At 38.4% G+C, this 23,259-nt stretch overlaps 1 protein-coding gene across 1 annotated transcript; it reads left to right on the top strand.

The window, feature by feature from the left end:
• Nucleotides 1-21,283: 21,283 nt before the first annotated feature.
• LOC125585926 lies at nt 21,284-23,256 on the top strand. The gene is made up of 2 exons (XM_048755647.1): nt 21,284-23,117; nt 23,216-23,256. Exons 1-2 carry the CDS (start codon nt 21,284-21,286, stop codon nt 23,254-23,256), a joined length of 1,875 nt encoding a protein of 624 aa, XP_048611604.1.
• The last annotated feature ends 3 nt before the right edge of the window (nt 23,257-23,259 follow it).

The following is a 23,259-nucleotide window of genomic DNA, read 5'->3' as shown; positions in this document are numbered from 1 at the left end:
TTCCAAGTAGAAGTTCCTGGTACCGTAGAAATCAAAGGCCCTTCTGCCGAGTTCTGGACGTCTATCGACCGATATTGGGACCTCAACGTCGATCGATGGTCGAGTGGGGTGGCGAGACCTTTGTTTGAAGCTTTTGTCTATGCCACCAGCTGTGTCATAGAACTCTTTTGTATCCTTCTGTTGGTATTCTGGAATGTTGCATTGATGTACGAACAAATTTTCAGCTCCATTGGCTATCTGAAGGATGTCTACAATATCTTTTCGAGATACGTTCAGTATACGTCCGTCTATTGCTCTTGCGTAGCCATCTAGGTCCCTGAAAACACCAAATTCGTTTGGAGTTAGATACTCGTTATCAAATTTATCTTTTTCGCTTACAGTGGTGTTTGGTTTAGAGTGGATGTCGATCGATGTTGTATGAGCAACGTCGATCGATGTTGGAGGATTGATGTCGATCGATGGACGGCTTGCTCTGTCGATCCGATGGCTGGATCGTGTTCTTCCCCAAGCAGCTTCTGATCGAAGTTGATCTGTTTCATCGCGTCTTTGCATGTTGATAAGTTCCTCATATGTGAAACATTCATGTAGTTCGTCTTCTCCTGGCTCATACATTGCTGTTTCTACAGCATAGCTTTCGTGATGGTGATCATATGCCCAACTGCCAATCGATTAGTCTCCTTCTTGCACACGGTCGACTTCTGCGTCGATCGATAAGTAGTTGGCTATGTCGGTCGATGCTCGTTTCCGGTTTCTTTGATGAGGTTGAGTATCGATCGATGGTGAGCTTGTCATGTCGATCGATGGTGCATTCCTTTTCCAAGAGGAATGATGTAGAAGTGTATCTTCCTCATCAAGTATGGCTTTGTATTCAGTAGCTCGTTCCTCCTCATAGTCCGCATCATACTCTTCTGTATGCATGTTTTGTCTGGTGTACGCGGCAATAGTGGGGTTGTAGTAGTCATTTTCCCAATCGTCTGGACTACTATCGACTGATTCTTCATGTGGTGTGTCGGTCAATTTCTGATGGCAATTGTCGATCGATGTTGCAGTGTGTGTTTTGATCAACGCCGACTATTCTGTCTCGTATTCCACTCCACAGTGGCAAGCTGCAATGATTCATGGATCATTGATTCTCCTGGAGGACGTCTGTGGCTTCTTGATTGGAATGGGGTCGTAGTGGGTATGAGGATCTATGAGCGTCAAGCACAACTGATTGGATTACAGGTTGCATACTGCTCCTAATGTTGACAAGAAGGCTCTCCCAAGCAATAGAGAAGAGTTCCAGTTTACCTTGATGTCCAGGACATGGAAATCAACTGGAACTAGGGCATTACCAATCTGCACCTCTAGGTCTCTCACAATTCCTCCTGAATTCCTCTGAGAACAGTCCATAAAAGTGAACAATTCGTTGGAAGGCTCCACCTGCAGACCCAGATGGTCTACCATAACCCTAGGTAGGATGATCACTGATGCTCATGTGTCGCACAAGGCATGTGGGAACTCAATACCCTTCACCGTGCATGGTATTGTGAATTGCCCAGGATCACTCTTCTTCTTCAATGTAACCCTCTTCCTCATCTTTTCTCTAGCTTCACAGAACATTCTCTTGATGTCTTCTTCTTTCTCCCTTGTCTCTCTGAAGAACATCCACAATCTGTGAGTATAATAAGCCTCCTCGAATGGCTTATCTATAGGAATCCTGAAGACTTTTTTTCGGAAACTTTCCTTTTCCTTATCATTGGCCCCCCTCTTCAAATGCTTCTCCACTTTTTCCTTTCTTTTCCTTAGGGTTCTTCCCATAGGAACCCTATCGACGTCCATCGAATCTTCTCCATCATCTGAAGGTATCCTGACGGTCTCTGGTGGGTTGTCTGAAGGTTTAGGTTTGGGCCTGAGTGCATTAAGACGTGCAACATCTTTCTTTGGCATCTGCACTCGGTACGTAATAGGTGCTCGTCGATCGATGGACGATGTCGGTTGTCGATCGATGTCGACATCTATTTGTCGATCAATGGGGGTAGCAGCATGTCGAGCGATTCTTATGTTATCAAGGTTGGGCGGATGAGGGTGTTTTGCTGCGAACTCCTCGTGAGTTAGAATCCTCACAGCATTGCAAGATGCGGCTGACTCCGTAGGTGTCATCGATCGATTCTCTGGAGATCCTATCGATCGATTTGCACTGGGGGCCGTCGATCGATGTTCATGGTCAGGCATCGATCGACACCAGTGCGATCCGCCGAAGCTCATCAGACTTTCTACTTCGAAATCTCCTTCTTGCAGCTTCTCTTCCTTCACCACTTGCCAGAAAACATCCCCAATGATGGCATTCGCGTGGTGTTTCGTCACATCATCTCCTACCCCTCTTGTCAAGGCTTCCTACCTCTTAACAGCTTCTCCTGTCTGAACAACCTGCATCTCCAGCTTCTTCACATGAGTGCTCAAAGTTTCAAACTTTGTGTTCAGGTTGGTGTAGACAAAATCAATCTTCCCATTGAAGTCCAATGTCATGCGCTGTTGTGCCTCAAGAACCTTATCAACCATCTCTTCAATCTTGCTCTCTTGAGTAGGCGGCGGTGGCTGCTGGTAGTAGGAATTTCCATAACTCATGTTGTTGTTGTAGTTGTTGCTGTAGGGTTTCTGGTACTGCGAACTCTGGTTGAAATTACCCAATATTTCCATAAGAATTTATGTTTTCACCCTGATTTCCAGAACCTTGGAATCCAGTTCCACCAATGAAGTTCACCTCTTCTTCTTCCTCTGCTCTACCCTCTGTGTCTACAGCTTCTGCATCTTCAAACAGACCTGCTTCCTGAGAAACTTGTGAACACTGTCCAGCTTTGCCTTCACCTCATCCATCTGATCATTCCCAAGGATGGTGGCAGACTTTTTCCTCTCAAAATCAGTGTTCTTGGTGATGTTGCTAGATGCTAGGTTTTCAATGACCTTCACTGCCTCCTCTGGATTTCTGGTTTTGAAGTTCCCATTGTTGGAAGAATCAAGAGCCATCTGGTACTGCACCGCGATGCCTCTGTAAAAAGTACTGAGCAGCTGTACTTCATTGAATCCATGGTGTGGACAATCTCTCTGATAAGACTTGAATCTGATCCAAGATCCTCTGAATGATTCTGCAGGCTCCTGAGTGAATGTAGCAATCTTGCTCCTCAAGTCTTCAGCACGTGCTTCATCAAAGAAAATGCATAAGAATGCATTCTTGATGTCGCTCAAGGATGTGAGAGATCCTGGTGGTAACTGCTTAAGCCAATGCGAAGCTTCTCCAGCAAGTGAGAACTTGAAGATCTTGCATAAGAGATAATCCTTAGGGACTCGCTTGACTTTAAAAACAGATATCAGATCCTCTAACCTCTCCAGATGGTCCACAGGATGCTCGTGAGATAATCCATGGTAGGGTATATGTCCCATGAGTGTGTAGTAATGCACCTTCAATTCGAAATCCCTCTGAATAGTGGGAGGACAAATGGCTGATCTGTTGGTGTAAAACTGATCTCGACGGTTGTATTCAGCCAATGTTTTGGATCGCGCAGCCTAATCTACATGTAGAGTAGTTCCTGTAGCATTAGCATCAGACTCAGGGATTGCAGCCCCCTGAGCATATATCCTCTGACTTGCTGCATTACGAAAATGACCTTCTTGGTCATGCAGGTCTCCTCTCTCATCTCGTACAAGTATCAAAGTCGCAACCATGTCTCACGGCTCAGTACCGGTCGATATCCGAGCTGGAGTATCGATCGATGTCAGATGGACGATGTCGGTCGATGGAAGATGAGTGTCTTCGGTCGACGGTGGTGAGCAAGTACAGTCAACGGGACTAGTGTCTGGGTCGACGGCGGTTGAACGAAATCGAGCGACGAACAGGTGTTGTTGTCGATCGATGAGGAGCGCGCTTCTTTGCGGATTGAACGCTCCAAACTTGCAGGATCTGGTGAGAATAGCAGTTGAGTTTCCTTGTTGCTTCTAGTACTGCTGGGCATGTACCTGAAAATCCAAGAAAAAATTTTGTGTCAGAAACTTAACAAAAATTAGATTGAATAGGCGATCAAAGCTCCCCGGCAAAGGTGCCAAATTTGATACCACTCAAATTACCCTAAGGAGTGATTTATACTCTTCAAATAAGAGTTCGAGTTGTAGTACTTCAGGATCGAATTCACAGGGAGCTAGGGAACCTAAGAAATCTAATATGATTTGTTAAGCAGAATGTTTTAATGATTTAAATGTAAATTGCAGTTTTTATCAAGCAAGTGTTTGCTCAATTGATTGGTTGAGGTTTTGGTGCTTAAAAGGAAATAGCTAGACTTAGGGTTTTTATTCAGGAAACTTGGGATTATAATCCTACAGATGCCTAATGAGTTGCATGCATGATAATGTAAAGCTCAACTACTTAGTCAACAAGTCTATCAGCTTTCACATGTTTGGACTTGTCTATTAACTAGATCTAATGATCTCAACTATCGTTTGTCGATCAATTAGAAAGTGTCGATCGATGATCCTATAGGGATATCGATCGATTCACCTTTCACTCCGTCGATCGATTATTCAATAATGATATTGATCGACACGCTTCTAGTTAAGCTTTATGTGCGGGTTGAATGGTAGCTTACTAAGCTCACTAGATTAGCTATCGCCTTACTCATAGCAAGAAACTTAGCTCAATTAGAATGTTTTCAGGATGAGAATGAAGCTCTCGCTTTTATCTATCAATCCTAGGGCAAGTTCTAGGTAGCTAATCTAGAAACAGGCATTAATGAATAATCCTAATGACAATTACCACAACTCAGCAATCTATAGTTGGGGCTAATCTCTCCTAACCTATTTAAACCCTAAAATCTAACAATGGAACTACTCAGACATGGCTAAACAATTCATAAAAACAATTAGGTAAGAAAACTTCATTAGATTAGTAAATAGATATTAATGGAGTTCCAATCACAAATTATAACTTCGGATCTTCTCTCCAATCTATCAAAATCCTAGAAAACCTTGCTGTGAAAATAATAGAACAAGAAAGCACACTTTGCCTCTAACATGGTGGTAAAGCTTATATAATTAGGTTAAAACTCGTCAGGGGTAATCTTGTAAATTGGTGAAGACTTGGGCTTCAAGTCGGCTGTGACCAAATGGGCTTTCTGCGCGCTTCGCTGTCGATCGATGTCAAGACATGAACATCGATTGATTATTCCTCTTCGATATCGACCGATGGTGGAGCTCGATGGTCATCTCGGGTGCTTGCTCCAAATATCTCCAAAATGCTTATCATCACTTATCTCCAAATCACTCCTGATCCTATAAATATTCTAAATAGACTCTATAGTATAATAATTAGTAGTTAAAACACTTATAAACCATGGATAAAAGTTTGTCAAATCCATGGTCTATCAGTCATCTCACGAGTTCAAGGTATGAAATCGCGAACTACATTTTATTTTTCAGATCTGTTCGACAAATAAGACTTCTTTAGAAGTCTTCTTCATCGATGAAGACTACTTTAGAAGTCTTCTTCATCGGGAAGACTTCTTTAGAAGTCTTCTTCATCGAGAAGACTTCTTTAGAAGTCTTTTGGTTAATGTATAGGTTAATTTTGCAATTGACCTTTTGTGTGTTTTTTAATAGAAGACTTCCCTAGAAGTCTTCTAACTTTCCTTTGTAAACAAAAAATTTCAAAATTCCCAGAGAAGACTTCTTTACAGGTTACTTTTAAATTTGACCAAAGTTGGTCAGAAATTTGTCTTTTTGTAGAAGACTTCTATGGAGAAAACTTCTACAGCAGTCTTCTGAAAGTCTTCCCTAAGTCTTCTTAATGCCGGAAGATGTCTGCGTGGGTTACTTTTGCAATTGAAAAATAATAGTAAAACATTTAATATCAATGAGAAGACTTCTCGAGTTTAATTATGGGTTTTGGTCAAACATTTGCCTACGAGAGAAGACTTCGAGAGAAGTCATCCGACGGAAGACTTCTAAAGAAGTCTTCTCTCGAAAAGTCAAATATAGTCAATTGCAAAAGTAACTCATCTGACTTCTTACGACATTTAGAAGACTTCCGGAAGACTTAGAAAAGACTTCTTTTGAATTATTCTCCAGGTAGACTTCCCTGGAAGTCTTCTACAAAAAGTCAAAATTCTGACTATCTTCGGTCAAATTCAAAAGTAACATGTTTATCCGGTCAATTTAGAAGTCTTCTCTGGGAATTTCGAAAAAAAAAATCAATTTCAAAAGTAAGCCAATATTTACAAAGGAAAACTTCCGAAGATGTCTTCTGTAGAGTAGACTTCTTAAGAAGTATTCCTTCGTAAATTTGCAATTGCAAAAATGACCTAAATAGAAGACTTCTTTTGAAGTCTTCTGTGGATGACTTCAAAAGAAGTCTTCTACGTAAATCTTTATTAAACTTCAAATTTATCCAAAATTAAAATGAATTTTTAATATCTTCTTGCTAATTCATGTTTATTAGTCAATATTAGGAATACTGAGTCGAATTTATAACTTAATTGGTAATAATTATTAAATTACAAACATTGATGTTTAATAATGTTTCTAGCTAAACGGAGAAGTCTTCTGTAAGTCTTCCTCATAGAAGACTTGTAGAAGACTTCTTATGAACTCTTCTCCGATGATTTTGTTTTATTAAGTTGATGTTCTGTGTTTGTGTTGTCTTCCTCATAAGATATAATTTTTAACTTCCATGAGATTTAAAATTTCAACTTTCATTTAAAATTCAATTTTGATCTTTTGTGAATTTGACTAAAGTTTCTTGAAAGGTCTTCTCTCTTAGTTTTAGCAAATTTTACTAAGTTTTTGTGTTGTTGTGTTTTGTTATGTGTGGGTAGAATGATTAAAATATTTTTTGGTATGTTGCATCAATAACTTTAATGAAGTCAAGTACTTTTGGCAAAACATGAACATATTTACCATTCTTTTGATTAACATCTCTTAAAGTTTACAAAATAATTCATAGCTAAAATATTACACAAATAAATCATAAAAAGACCATAAACAAAATTATTACACAGCTAGATATTATTCATCAACATAGATAAGCTTGGGCTCCACTTCACATCATCTCTTTGTACCACTTTGGACAGAAGACTTAGGAAGACTTTCTGAAGACTTCGTGGGAAGTGTTCTAGCATAAAATACATTAGAAGATTTCCCAAGAAGTCTTCCGAGAGTCTTCCGAGAGTCTTATGAGATTCTTCCGAGAGTCTTTCGAGAGTCTTCCGAGAGTCTTCCAAGAATTATCCCAGAAGTCTTAGATCTGAAAAATCTGCATATTCAAAAGCATTCAAATGACTTCAAAATAGAGGAGACTTCAAAAAAAAAAATTAGATAATAAACAAAACAGTCACATTAGGTTGGATCTATAATTTTTTAAAATCTAATGTATAAAACACACAAAATACATATCCAAAAATTATACCTCTTTAGGCAGAAGACTTTGGAAGACTCGAAGTCTTCTAGCATAAAATGCATTAAAAGACTTTCTAAGAAGGCTTCTGAGAAGTCTTCCGAGAGTCTTCTGAGAAGTCTTCCGAGAGTCTCTTGAGAATCTTCTGAGTAGTCTTCCGAGAGTCTCTTGAGAATCTTCTGAGAAGTCTTTCAAAGTCTCTCAGATCTGTAAAAACCTGCAAATTCCAAAACATTCAAATGACTTCAAAACATAGAAAAACTTCAAAAATGAAAATTTTATGCTTACAAAATAAACAAAACAGTCACACTATGTTGAATCTATAGCTTTATAGAATCTAACACATAAACACACATATAAATTCATATACAAAATTTAGAGATCTACCTTTGAAAGAGTGAAAGATGAGAATCATGTAATGAAAAACCTGCAAAAAGAAGATAAATTAGTGAGAAGACATAAGAAAAAGTGAGAAATGGATATAAATTTGTTGTTTTGATGTTCAAAGAGATTAGAGAGAGGTTGGAGAGTTTTAGAGTGAGAAACATTACATTTTTGTTGCAGTCATATGAGAGAAAGAAAGAGAATGTGTAAATTTTCTTTATATATGAAGACAAAAATTTTAATTAGGTTAAATATTTTCGACCCAGAAGACTTTTGGAAGAATTATGGAAGACTCATAGAAGACTTACGTAAGACTTATGAAAGACTTATGGAAGACTTTGATTTAGGCGGGAAACCCAAATTATTCCAAAATTTAGGCGGGAAACCTAAATTATTCCAAAATTTAGGCGGGAACCCTAAATTTTACTTAAATTTAGGCGGATATGTCGGAAGACTTCTTTCTTAAGTTTTATGTGAGTCTTCTAGACCATAAAACCAAATAACTATGCAATAAAAAAACCTTTTTAAACTTAAAAAAAAACTTAGAAAGTGTTTAACTCAAATTATTAGATAGTTACTAAACATATATAGGTCAATTTAAAAAATGAAAAAAAAATGAAGATATGATTTCAAATCTAACCCTAAAGATACCAACAATACTATAACATATGTTACCAAACCCTAAACTAATGACTCATGAACCAATCTACATTCACTCATCTATGTTGAAAATAATCCAATTTCAGATAAACTAAATTTACATCATTGAAAAATATTTATTATTACATGTTTTCAAATTTTAACCCATGAAAATATTTTTTATAAAAAATTTAAATCATTTTTAAGATCTAATCCATGAGAAGACTTTCTCTCGCAGACTTATGGAAGAATCCTGGAAGATTTATGGAAGACTCTTGGAAGACTTATGGAAGACTTTGATTTAGGCGGGAACCATAAATTCTACTAAAACTTAGGCGAGATGTGTCTGAAAACTTATTTTTAAGTCTTTTGTGAGTCTTTCAGACCCTAAAATCAATTAACTATGCAAAAAAACACTTTCATAAACTTAAAAAATGAACTTAGAAAGTGTTTAAATCAAGTTATTAGATAGTTACTAAACATATATGGGTCAATTTGAAAAAGAAATATAATGAAAGTAAGATTTCAGAATCTAACCCTAAAGATATATACAATACTATAACATACGTTACCAAACCCGAAACAAATGACTCATGAGCCAATATACATTCACTCATCTATGTTGAAAATAATTCAATTTCAGAGGAACTAAATTTACATCATTGAGAAATGTTTATTATTACATGATTTCAATATTTTAGCCATCAAAATATTTTTTATAAAATTATAAAATTATTTTTAAGATCTACTGAACGAGAAGACTTACAAAGAAGTCATCATAGAGAAGACTTACAAAGAAGTCTTCTCTAACGGAGAGTTATAATGGTAAAATTGAATACATGTTTTTTTTTTGTTCATAAGGGGGCTGTTGTAATTTCACTAGGCTTTTGGGTTACTTTTGCATTTGTTTGAATTTGGAGTACACTTTTGTATTCAAAATCAAGTTTTGGGTCATTTTTGCCAAATCCCCCTATATATAAATTGTTATAAGTACATGTTTAAAATAGCTAAACGATACTTATAATACCTAAAATACTTAAAATATTTATTAATTTTCTATCCAAATATTTAAGCTAAACCAATTTGTATGTTATAAGTTTAATTATTTTGACATACATTATTCAAATTTATATTATATATATATATATATTATTTTTATTTTTAGATTTTGAAAAATTTAAAGTATATATGAACTTTGATTTTTGAAAAAAAAAATTAAATAGGTTATCCAAACCCGAACCAAACCCGCAAAGATCCGAACCGAACCAAACCCTCAAGGATCTGAATCGAACCAAATGGTACTCAAATGTCCACCTCTAATCAAATGTAAAAAAAAATTATTGATAACAAAATATATATTGCTTATAATATTTAAGTGCGATATATTTTTGTAAAAAGTCATTTCGCGCAGGGTGCGGGTTATCATCTAGTAAGTCTAGATAACCAGAACATTAGCAACTCCCTACGATAGATTCTTAGTAATACTTGTAAAACAAAAAGAAAAGCGAAGAGTGTTAGAGAAATAGGTTTTTAATCAGAGAAATTCTTGGGTTCACCCCCTAGGGTGATCTTCTAGGTTTACTATCCAACAGTGTTTGAGTATTTGATATTTGATCTCTTTTAAAAAAGGAAATAAAATTAAATATCCAAATTAGATTATATTTTTAAAATAAAATAATAAAAATACATAAAAATAGTTATAAAAAATAAATTAATTAATATTGTTAAGTCTTCAACAAAATACTAAACCCTATACCCTAAATACCAAACCCTAAACCCTAAACGTTAAACCTTAAACTTTGGATAAACTCTAAACCGTTGGAAAATCTTAAACCCTAAATCATACATTAAAAACTAAATTTTAATAACACTAAACCCTAATCACTAAACCCTAAACCTTTGGGTAAACTCTGAACCCTTGGATAAATCATAAACTCTAGGGTTTAATTTTAAATATTTTTGATTTAGAGTTTATGATTTATCCAAGGGTTCAGGGTTTATCCAAGGGTTTAGGGTTTAGGGTTTAGTGATTAGGGTTTAGTGTTATTAAGATTTAGTTTTTAATGTATGATTTAGTGTTTAAAATTTTCCAATGGTTTACGGTTTATCCAAGATTTAAGGTTTATAATTTAGGATTTGGAGTTTAGGATTTAGGGTATAGAATTTAGTATTTTGCTAACGGTTTAACAATATTTATTTATTTATTTATTTTTTGTAAATATTTTTATGTATTTTTATTATTTTATTTTAATAATATAATCTTATTTGGAAATTCAATTTTGTTTCCTTTTTTAAAAGATATCAAATATCAAATACTCAAACACTATTGGTTGGTGAATCTAGAGGTTCACCCAAAAATTTCTCTTTTAATAATACTTGTAAGATACACACTAGAACTTTCATTAGAACATCTTGATAGTATCTTAATAAATAAAATTATCTTCTTACTCTATTAAAATAGAGGGCCTCTAAACATCTATTATACAAGAGTCTATATTAGACCAAGCCTAAATTATTAATATGTCTTATTAGATTAATGTACTAATATAAAGTTTGAACAATTGTGAACCAAAATAGTGGGCTATTACGTAACAAAACAAATATTTTTACGTAGATAATTAAAAAGCATCCCCTGATAAATAAAACATTTGTTTATATTTAGAGATTTCACTTTAGTAACAACCGTATTTCATTCAAATATTTTTATAACATGTTATATTGTATTTATATTAATTAATCATGGTTTGATACTTAATAATGCAAAGATATAACGATCTTTTTTTTGGTAAAGGGTTTCAAATGCAAAGATCTTACAAAACTAATAATCATGTATAAGATATAGTATATTATACTACTACAGTGTGTTGAACCACTAAATTATATTATAAAAAAAAGATCTAATAGAAAACCCTAATGCTCTGATGGCGACTCCGACGGCGATCTTCTCCTAATCGATTCACTCTTTGGTGATTGATTAGCCTCTCATACTAGATCGGCCATTGTCGTCTGGTTATGACCATCTAGTTCTCTTCTCCAAGCAATCTCCAAGCAAACTCGATCTCACACTCTGTTTACAAATCGATTATTGTCGTTTGTACCGATGGCGTCGAGCAAAGGGAAGGGTTTTTGTACCAAGATGACGACGATGAACCTATTCTATTACCGGATCAGGCTGATGAAAATCTCATCAAAGAGTATAGCTTGTCTCTTATAAGCAAGATCTTAAATCCGAAAAAGCAGAATGTGGAACGCCTTATTGTTGCGATGCCGGAACAGTGGGGAATGGCTGATAAGATCTCTGCTTGTGATCTAGGCAATGGCCGGTTCTTGTTCAATTTTGATAACGAGGAAGATCTTAATTCTATCCTCAGCCAAGGCCCTTTTCACCATAACTACTGTATGTTTGTTCTTGTCCGATGGGAGCCTGTGATCGATGAGAACTACCCATCACTGGTCCCGTTTTGGATCCAGTTACAAGGAATCCCTCTACACCTCTGTACGGAACAGAATCTTGAGGCTACTGGTGATAGACTAGGGAAGTTGGAGCTGGTTGATGCTGTCGATGGAAGGATTAAGGTCGCAATGGATTCGACTAAGCCATTGAAGTTCACGAGAAAGTTGCAGACAAAGAAAAAGGAGGATATTACGATCAAGCTTTTCTATGAAAAGCTGTTCAAGCACTGCTCGACTTGTGGCCTTATGACACATGAAAATCAAGATTGCTTACAGAAGCAACCCGTTCTGAATCAGATGGTTTTCCCCGAGAGAATGTGTTTGATAGAGTTCGGCCACCAAGACAAGATGGGTCTTCTCGTGGGAATGATGAACGTGGTAAAGATGAGGCTTCTTATAAGTCTCTCAAAGATGGTTCGAGCTCTACTTCGCGGGTTTAAGATCTTCATACTCGAGCCGAGTGAATCGTACCAACAGCTCGAGAGACAGCCGATACAACCCGTATTCGTATGTACGCAGTAAAGCTGCTGATAAGGGCCGAGGTCCAGTATGGAAAGAGAAGCAACATCCCTTGAGAATAGAGGAACCAGTCAAGAAGAGATCGGACATGGACACAGCTCATACATCTGGTAGCCCTGAGAAGGCTGTTGCGAACAGAGGAAGAGCCATTGGGTAGTTCCCAGCATAACAAGCACGTTGATGTGAATGTCACTTATCGTAATTCATCAGGGTCAAGAAGTGGTAACTCGTGGATGTTGGGACAGCGGATAACCTTATTCCACCATATGATGCTCTTAAGATTGACGCACTAAATGAGCATGAGCAAGTTGAGGAGGACCAGGCTGTTGATGCGGAGATGCAGGATGCTCCACTTGGTAACGAGCTTATGGTAATGGAGGAAGATGGCCTTCTTGAGGAAGATCTGAATCAAATAGAGAGTCAGGAACGTGTTGACCAGGAACGTATTGAGCCTGATAGCTCGATACTTATGATTGAGGCAAAGGACAAAGCAATCGTTGATGACAATGGAGAGGATTATGCGAAAGCATTAACGAGAACCGTTACGCACTCATTGTTCACGTCATCACAAGCTACAAGTCAGCGTAGGGCTTCACTGAGAATAAATGCAAAGCCGTTATCAGGCCAAGGAAGTGGTGTGAGAGGTAAGAAAGGACACCAGCAGGCTGCGGCCTTGAAGAAGTCCAAATCAGTTCAGAAGAGAGGTATGGTGGATGCCAAACATCCGCCCCAACCTCATCAATGAAGACGCTCAGTTGGAACTGTCGAGGGATAGGGAACGACCTCACAGTTTGACGCTTCAAGGAGATGTGTCAGAAGCATCGCCCAGGACTCTTGTTCCTTTCTGAGACTAAGAATAGGAAGCTGCTGTTGCAAGACATTCAAGCTGACTTAGGTTTTAATAAATTGTTTACCGTTGAGCCTCTTGGCCAATGTGGTGGTTTAGCTTTATTTTTTATGGATGAATTTTAAGTTGATGTTTTATTTTCTAATAATCGAATGATTGATGTAAAAGCAGTCATTAATGGAATAAAGGTCTATATGACATTTGTTTATAGGGATCATGTGTTAGAAAGAAGAGACCAAATTTGGGAACGTCTTACGCGTTTCTCAACAACAAAAGATGGACCCTGGTTTATGATAGGGGACTTTAATGAAATAACAGGACACCATGAAAAAGAAGGGGGAAGGAAACGGTCTGATACTTCATTTCTTTCTTTTAATCAAATGATATCAGATTGTGGAATGTTAGAATTTCCATGTACTAGGAACCAACTATCATGGGCCGGAAAGCGTACTAATGGCACCGTTCGTTGCCGTCTCGATCGTGCTCTTGGTAATGAAGATTGGCACGAAAAGTTTCCACATTCCAAATTTCAATACTTAAGAATGTGGGGATCGGATCATCATCCTGTCCTTGCGTATATACTATCCAAACCGACCAGGAAGAGGAAAACTTTCAAGTTTGATAAGCGTTGGCTGGAAAGTGAAGAAATACGACAAGTAATCTTAGAAGGCTGGAAATCATCCGATCTGTCCCCTGATGTAAGTATAATGGATCATATATCCAGCTGCAGGAAAGCACTATCTCAGTGGAAAAGAGAAAGAGACTTAAATTCTGCGAAACTGGTCGAAGATCTTAAAGCTAAGGTCGATAATCTTTACTCTGATGATGATGCCACAACCAAAGAAATAGCGGAGGCCTTGAAAGAACTAACTGATGCTCTTAAGGCAGAAGAACAGTTCTGGAGGCAGAAGAGTAGAATACTCTGGCTTTTGGAAGGTGACTTGAACACCAGATTTTTTCATGCCATTACAAAGCAACGTCGAGCCAGGAATAAGATTACAAGCCTTTTAGATTCGGTAGGAAACCTTGTAGAGGAGGAGGATAAATTAGTAGCCATTGCTACTAGTTACTTTAGAGACTTGTTTCAGTCATCCAACCCTCAACTCATTGATGAGGCTTTGGCAAATGTTTCCACAACCATATCTGACCGGTTAAATGCGGATCTTACAGCTCCTGTGTCAGAATGGGAAGTTAAATTGGCCCTCTTCGCAATGCATCCTGAAAAGGCGCCGTTTCGGATGGCTTCACTGCTCTTTTTTTACCAAACGTTTTGGGACATTGTGAAGGAAGACTAAACACGTATGGTTATTGAGTTCCTTTTCGATGGAACAATGGCCAATGGGCTCAATGATACAAATATATGTCTTATACCTAAGAAGGAGAAACCAAACGAGATGTCACAATATCGGCCCATAAGCCTCTGTAATGTCAGCTACAATTACCAGATCGAATATCTGAAACCCAGTCAGCCTTTGTTGCTGGAAGACAGATAACATAATGTTTTGATAGCTCATGAAATGTTTCATGCTCTGCGCACGAACTCTGGGGGAAGAGAGAAGCGGATGGCGATAAATACTGACATGAGCAAGGCTTACGATAGGTTGGAGTGGAAATTTATCAGTGCGGTCATGAAGAATATGGCGTTCTCAGAAATATGGATTGAATGGATAATGTGATGTGTATCATCGGTGAAATACCATGTCTTATTCAATGGTCAACCAAGAGGAAACATAACCCACAACAAGGTTTGCGACAAGGAGATCCTTTGTCTCCTTTCATATTTATCTTATGCACGGAAGTGCTCGTTAGCCTTCTAAATCATGCAGAGAATCAAGGAAAGATTACGGGGATGCGTGTTTCACGTGCTAGCCCTCCGGTATCTCACCTCCTCTTTGCTGATGATAGCCTGGTCTTCTGCAAGGCGGAGCCACGTGAATGCGATGAAATCATGAAAGCACTGGGGACCTATGGAAAAGCTTCGGGACAATGCATTAATTTTGAAAAATCGTCCTTACTCTTTGGTAAGAGGATACCTAAACATGTCAAGGATACTCTAAAACATTCAACTGGAATTGATAATGAGGGAGGAATGAGTTCCTATCTTGGTATCCCCGAAGATATTAGTGGTTCGAAGGTAAGGCTCTTTGCCTTTCTGAAGGAACGACTACAAAACCGTGTTAATGGCTGGACAGGAAGATGGCTAACAAGGGGAGGAAAGGAGGTGGTAATAAAGTCTATACTGCTGGCGCTACCAACATATGTAATGTCAACTCTTCTTCTCCCCTTGGAGACTTGTGAGAATTTATCTAGTGCCATTGCACAGTTCTGGTGGAGCTCGAACTCTCCTAAGAGAGGAATTCATTGGGTTAAGTGGGAGAAACTCTGAAAATCAAGGGAAGAAGGAGGAATAGGATTCAGGTTGATCCATGAATTTAATCTCGCATTACTTGGGAAGCAGTTATGGCGATTAGTGCAATTCCCAGACTCTTTACTGGCAAGAGTCTTGAGAGGACGATATTTTCGATATAGCTCGCCGCTGCGATTAAACGATGTAAACAATCCCTCATATGGGTGGAGTATAATGGCTGCAAAGCCATTAATAACGTTGGGGATTAGACAAAAGGTACACTCTGGGAATGAAATTAGTATGTGGGAAGATCTTTGGATCTCAACGATACCGGCGAGACCAGCTAGGCCAATTGCACCAATACTTCACCCAATGATGCCAATATGTAGTCTGATGATTAGAAACCCAAAGAGATGGAATACTGAAATGCTAGAGAATTATGTCCATCAGGAGGACATCACATTGATCCAGTCGCTGGCCATAAGCCAAGACTACCGTCGAGATGGATATTGTTGGAGCTATACGAAGAATGGGATGTACACTGTCAAATCAGGTTATTGGGTGGCAACAAACTTGCTTAAAGAAGAATCATTGGAGGCGCAGGAGCCTAGTATTACAAAGCTCCAGACCTTTGCTTGGAAAATAAAAGCTCCTCCAAAAATGAGACACCTTATTTGGCAGACGATATCGGGGCAACTAGCAGTAACAAGTAATCTGGCTCATCGTCATATAAGATGCGACAACTATTGTCCTCGCTGTGGTGCAGATGATGAAACTATAAATCATGCCATCTTTGAGTGTCCTCCTTCCGTACAGACATGGGTACATGCGTCAACCCCAACACCTCCAACACTATTCCCAAGTGGAAGACACTTCACAAATATAGATTACCTCTTCTGGCGGAAGAATGATATTGAAGATCCAGAATTGGACAAGGACCCATACCCTTGGATCATATCATATGGTATATTTGGAAAGCGATGAATGACAAACTCTTTAGAGGAATAGAAAGGGACCCTTTGGAAACTGTCAGACACGCTGAATCTGAATTCCAAGCTTGGTTTGATGCAGTGTTTTTAAACCCGGACCGAACCGGCGGTCGGACCGGGTTGAACCATGAACCGAAAATAATCCGGGTTGGGTTAATGATAAAACCCAACTGAAATTGAACCAGTTAAAAACCCCTATCGAACCGTCAAAAACCCGGAAACCGGCGACCCAATGAACCGGCCAAACCCCGGTTCGTATAGAAGACAAAATTTTGTTGATGAAACAATTAATTTTTCTTCTTTTTAAAGTAAAAATAAGATTTATCAAAGATTAATAAAGTATTGTTTCTCGTCTTTTTCTTTTGTCGTCTCTACAACTCATAAATTACAAGACTCACAAAGTTTAATATTCACGTCAAGATCTTGTTTTTGTTTACTTCTCACTTTGTTTAAATTGTTATTTCATGATCACTTGTTTTGAAGACTTTAAATAATTGAAAGATTTACGTTTTTGAAATTTCTATTTCAAAATATAAATCTTACCTAATGAGTATATAATTTTTTTTTAAAGGTGATGAAGATTTAGAGTGATAAGATCTGCGAATAAATTTTAAATGTGCTTTTCATATTGATGTTAGATTTTAATTGTTATTTTTAAGTTTTTTTACACATTATGGCTATTTAAACATTTTATTTTATTTGATATGATCTATTCTTTTAAAAACATTATGCATATTATTTATAAAATATCATTAAATTTAGTTTAATCTAAGTAAACCAGATCGAACCCGATTCAGACTCGGTCAAACCACAATGACCCACCCAAAAAAATTTTGGTTCGCTAGCCGGTCCGGTTTTAAAAACACTGGTTTGACGCAAATCAAAGACCAGACGAAACAGTGGAAGCACAAAATACAGAAGGGGCTCCAATCTACGAGCGATGCATGACAGATGGATCATGGACACATGACGCACTCTTTAGTGGTTATGGATGGACATGGGTAAATTCAAGAGGAGTGACGCAACTATTGGGAGCAAGTAATCAACGAAGACGAATCTCACCATTGCATTCTAAACTGGAAGCTTTATCTTGGGCAATGGAGTGTATGCTCCAGGTATCGACATGTCAGTCTTTTGGGGACTGACTGCAAGGACTTAATCTCGATGATCAAAAACCATGAAGCATGGCCGAGCTTTTCTACTGAGCTGGAGGAATTTATGAAGTTGAAAGCCAGATTCACGGAATTCTCGATTGTTTTTGTACCTCGTCAGGAAAATGAATTGTCTGATTCTTTAGCTAAGATAGCGAGATCCTTCCATAGGGAATTGTATTACATTGGTTGTTCTGTTCCGGTCTGGTTCCCTAGATCACCTCAAGCTTAAGTAATAGAATAGTCGTTTGAAGAAAAAAAAATTATATTATAATTAGTTATAATGATATTTAATTATTTATTATATTATTTTAGAGTTGTAATTTATAAATAACATTTAGTTGCTATATTAGTCACGTAAAATACCATTGAAACTAAAACAATGACTAGAGATTTTAGTAAGAATCTATTTTATTAAACTAAAGTCGTATTTCTACTAATAAAAAGTTATCATTTCAGTATTAAATGAAACTACTAAAATTTACATATATTATATATCATAACAATAATAATAAAAATCCGATTACTCTAACCAACTCACCAATAACAACAAATCGATTAAATTAAATGTTACCAAACCGATAATAATTAAAATTTTGAACTATACACAATCAACATTTACATCTTATCATCTAATTTAATCAAACCATAATATATTAACAATTCTAGATTTTTTTCAATTAAATTTCTAAACTGATTTCAACATAAAATAAAAACGTACAATTATTTGTTCGAATTGATAATACAAACCTAAAAGAAAAATATTATCCGAGTTTTAACGCTGGTTAGATCCTAGTTACTATTTTATTTGGACGTCCATATTTAGTTTTCTTCTGAACCATTAAAACTCTAATTTGCTGAGAGCTTTAGAATCTCTTCTTCGTAACATGATGTTGTTAACATCCAAAAAGGTTTAAAACAAGAACTTCTCTTTATAGAAATAATTACACTCTACATTAGTTTTTTACTTAAATATATCATAAAAGACATTTTTTGCTCCTAGAGCAGTTTTGCACAAGAAACAAGAAAAAACAACACAAATGAACCATACAAAATTCCAAAAGTGTCCTTTTACTTTCTCAGTTAATTTAACATAGCTTTATCTTATTCTTAACCACAAAATCCGAAGGACATCGTTGACAATGAGTCTCATTCTCATTCTTTTTCATTTTCTTTCTCCTCCATTATACTTCTGTAAAATAAAATTCACTTCTCTAAATTTTATTTTCCAAAAAGCTTTACATGAAATCATTATCTCTACTCTTGATCAATTTTTTTAGATATGTTAAACTGATGGTCAAATGGTGGTGTAATGGTTACATTGACAATGGCGGAGACGTAGGCGTCATCGACATAGACGATGGCGGGGACGTAGAAGATGGAGGAGACCTAGTAACGGTATAGATGTATGTGGCATCGACGTAATGGCGGCGAAGACGTAGACAATAGAGACTTGAGAGCAGAGAGAGAAAAAATTTGGATACAGCTGAAAGAGAGCAAAAGTGTTGAGTTTTGAAATGGCTTGAATGTTTGTTAATTGTAGTCATAGACTCGTGGGTCTAAACCAGACATGTTCTATTTGAGCCATGTCTTCTTCTTATTCTTCAGCTGCTTCGTCTTCGTCCTTCGGATCAAGAATGGAGGAGAGCATGAAGAAAACGATGACTGAGATACCGTCATTGATTACTTAAAAATCTGGTGCTCGTATGTTTCACTTCTCATCAATATATCTAAAATTGTCATTGTTTTGCGTAACTCTATAATGAGTTTGTTAAGTATCCTTGTAATGTTTTGTTGATATAAGCTTAGTTTGATTAATTGATTAACTTATGATAATATCAACACATCTCGTCTCCTATATGTCTTATCTCCTTATGTTGATGAATTGTAATGTATTTTGTCAAGCACCGAACATGTACACATGTATACTATCACATTTGTTGTCCACATGGACGCTATAATTTTGCGTACACATGTACGCTGATAGGTTTGTTGTCCACATGTACGCAAAAGTGATAAGATGTTAACATATTATACTGGAAAAGAAATTCATACACTATATTTGTCGTTCATAGTAGTGCAATTTTACTGGAAAAGAAATTCATATAAACCATTTTACAAATTATATTTGCTAGCTAAACGATACATTGTGTAAGTAAGAAAAACAATAGCCAACTAATCCGCCTTTGCTTGAACAATCGGGCTTTCTCTTATTGTCCAAATGTTTCTTAAAGGATGTTTAAATCAAACTTATATTTTTACATGTGTACATCAAACTCATATTGTAGACATGTACATCAAACTTATATTGTACACATGTTGCTTTAAATTTTGTTTAAGTATCCCTTAAAGCCAATTGTTACTTACACTTCAGAAAATTATGCAATCATGTTCTTCAAATAAGTTATCAACTTTAATAGTATAATAGTTGATTCTAAAGATAAGAATTCAGAAAGTCAATAGGAACAATATATTACATTTTGAGAGACTGTAATGCTATAATTATCTTTTCACTTCCTTTGGAGCAGCTTAGCATCAATTCTCTTCCTCATCAATGCAAGCTGAAAAAGATTGAAAGAAATGATTTAAAAGAAGAAACATTTCTCTTAAAATAAAATAAAAATCCACATTGAGCTATTCCTATGTTAACGCTCAAGTGTCATACAAGAAAACTAGAATTTTAAGCATTTGTCAACATTCAATACTTGTGTATGAGAAAATCAAGTCACTAGTTTAGTTCAGGTTTAGGAGCTGATCAGGTTTCACAACCTAGTTTTAGTTTCATCCGGAGATCAAACACATATATAAAAGAGGAAATGACTAAAAAGAAAGAAAAAAAGATTTGAGAATGGTTTACCTTCGTAGCAGCAAGAGAGAACCATGGCAAGAGCTCTGCAGACAACATCAAACCAGCTACCAGATGGAACTTCAGGGCTAATTTCTAGGAGTTAATGTTAATTGCTTTTGATTGTGTTGCCCGCTTGTAGAGGATGGATTTGACCACCCCACAAGGCCCGAAGAATAGAAAGGTCTGGCCCGGACTAGGTAGGGTGACGGCTCGATCGGTCGGCTCAAGAGTCAGGTCTCTCGGTTTGACTCTTGAGTACTTTTAGTCGATCATCGTTGACTGAAGTATATTCGGCTCAGCGGCTGCTCGGACGCCTACGGGCTTTTCGGCCCAGCAGAGGAGGCCCACCAAGATGGCGTAAATTAGGTCAAGGGCGAAACATCAGGACGACTATATAAGGGAAAGGGGAAACAACGAGAGAAGGATCTGAAATCATTGACTAACACTTGGCGGCTAGATTAGGGTTTTCACCTTTGCTTCATCTCGCCGTTAGTTGTACTTTTCCGGTAGCTTATCGAGCCACCAGCTTCCTCTCTGTCGCATTCTCTTCTTTTCTCTTGTAACCGACTGAACGTTTTCTTCGACCATAAATAAGACGTCTTTGTTAAACCCACATCTTCTTTATTACCGTTTTCCGATCAAACAGCTGGCGCCCACCGTGGGGCCACTAGCAAAGTAACGTCAGAACTATGGTCGTTAGCAACGACAGTTCTTCGTCAGGCGAGGAGCGCGAAGCTCTCGAGGTGATGCCGGCTCCAGAGGTGACACCTACGCCTACACCAGTAACTCCACTCCCCCCTCCTGCGTCTATGGAAACTATCCTGGCACGCCTCGCCCTACAAGAAGCGGCGCAGAAGGCGGTAGTTGACCAAATCACGGCGATAGCAAAGATCCTTGCTCCTATCGCTGCAAACGCCGAAGCTTCAACGGCGCAGTATCGTCGACACCTGTTCGCCACAGAACGAACCACCAACGTAGCACCTACGCTGGATAACGATAACCAAAGTGCCGGTAACGACATCAACGCGCACACCGCAAGCGAACTAGCTGCGTTGAAACAGTCGGTCCTCGACATCAATTCGAAGATCCACCAGGTGACGACGTCCGTGCCCCAAATCGAGCATGTACTCGCGGAATCTCTTCGTACACCCTTCACGCAAAAGGTTACCGGCGTGCGGCTCCAGAAGATGGAGAAACTCCGTCTTCCAACCTTCAAAGGTCTCTCTGACCCTTATACTCACGTCACGTCTTTCAACATAGCGATGCGACGCGCAAACCTGACCGACGAAGACAAAGACGCCGGCTTTTGCCAACTCTTCGTCGAAACCCTAGAAGGACCGGCCCTTACTTGGTTCACCGGCCTCAGAGAAAACTCCGTCGACTGTTTCCACGACCTCTCAACGGCTTTCCTTAAGAATTATATCATGTTCACCAACCAGGAAGCGACCGTGTCAGATTTGTGGAACCTCACTCACGCCAGCGTCCAAAGCCTCCGCGACTTCATGCAGAAGTTCAAAGCTATTGTCTCGAAGATTGATATTCCCGACCATATCGCCGTCGAATCTTTGATGAACACCTTGCACGTCGACTCTACATTCCGTCAGAATCTCTACCGATACCCGACAAAATCTGTCTCCGACGCCATCGCTCGCTCGCACAACTTTATCCGTATGGAAGAAGACACAAGAGCAAAGTTCGCAAAAGAAGCAGCAGCGAAACAGCGACCCGCCCGAACAAACGACACCCGCCCCGAGCCCCGCCAGCACTCCTCCGGTGGAAATACCACTCAGAAGCGAGGCTACGTTAGCTCGGTCGGTGATGAGGAATCTCCAAAATCAGCAGCCATCACGCGAGAGAAAGGCTGGAACCACTGGGATCGAGACTCCGCTCCGAAGCAGTCAAGCTCATCCGAACCAGCGAGTTCAAACTCCGAGGAGCCAAAAAAATGGTGCCTTTACCACAAAAGGGATTCCCATGATACGAAGGAATGCAAGGTCCTCATCGGGCAGTTTTTTGACCGGATCACTAATGGGACAATCCAAATGCCCACCTCTCCTACGACACCGAAAAACACCAAAAGCTGGAGTAAGAACAAGGAGAAGAAGGCACAGAAGTCTCAAAAGAACACGGCCCCGAGCGAGGAAAGAGCAAGCCCTGAACGCACTCCCGTCAACAACATCGGCCCCGCCAACGATTCGTCAGAAGACGAACACCCGCGTCACCGGCGACGAGTGGAAGTCATACTCTCTCGCCCTTGTGACTCCTCTGATGATGACGTCCCGACAGTGCAACCAGATCTGCGCGATAAATTGGACAGGAAGGATAAGCAGTCTCTCACTCCCTCGACAACAGAAAAAGACCTGCGCATTCTATTGAAGCGAAGGAGCACCACGAACGAAAACACAGGAACCGCCGACCTCCGTACGACCAACTCAAAATGCAACGCCCGGAGAGTCGGTCAAATTGGCGACCTTCGTAACCAGCTCAATTCGAAGGCCGACGACCTGCGAATCCAACTCAACCGTTCGAAAGGGTCCGATCTGCGACGATGTCTCGAATCAAAAAAGAAACAGCCTGCAGAAACTCCTAAATTCGAGAACACAACTGACAATTTGAGGAAGAAACTCGAATCAATGCGAGCAACCCGAGCCCCGCACATTAGCAT

The sequence above is a fragment of the Brassica napus genome, chromosome C4 (genome assembly GCF_020379485.1).
Source record: "Brassica napus cultivar Da-Ae chromosome C4, Da-Ae, whole genome shotgun sequence".
Taxonomy (NCBI): domain Eukaryota; kingdom Viridiplantae; phylum Streptophyta; class Magnoliopsida; order Brassicales; family Brassicaceae; genus Brassica; species Brassica napus.
Note: the sequence above shows the minus strand (reverse complement) of the source record. Positions and strands in the feature narration are given on the sequence as shown.

What these genes read in the sequence shown, in the direction of transcription:
- LOC125585926 (XM_048755647.1), top strand. Translation starts at nt 21,284, where the DNA reads ATGGTCGTTAGCAACGACAGTTCTTCGTCAGGCGAGGAGCGCGAAGCT. An exon ending in CCTGCGAATCCAACTCAACC is followed by an intron (nt 23,118 to 23,215) that starts GTTCGAAAGGGT and finishes AATTTGAGGAAG; the next exon opens with AAACTCGAATCAATGCGAGC.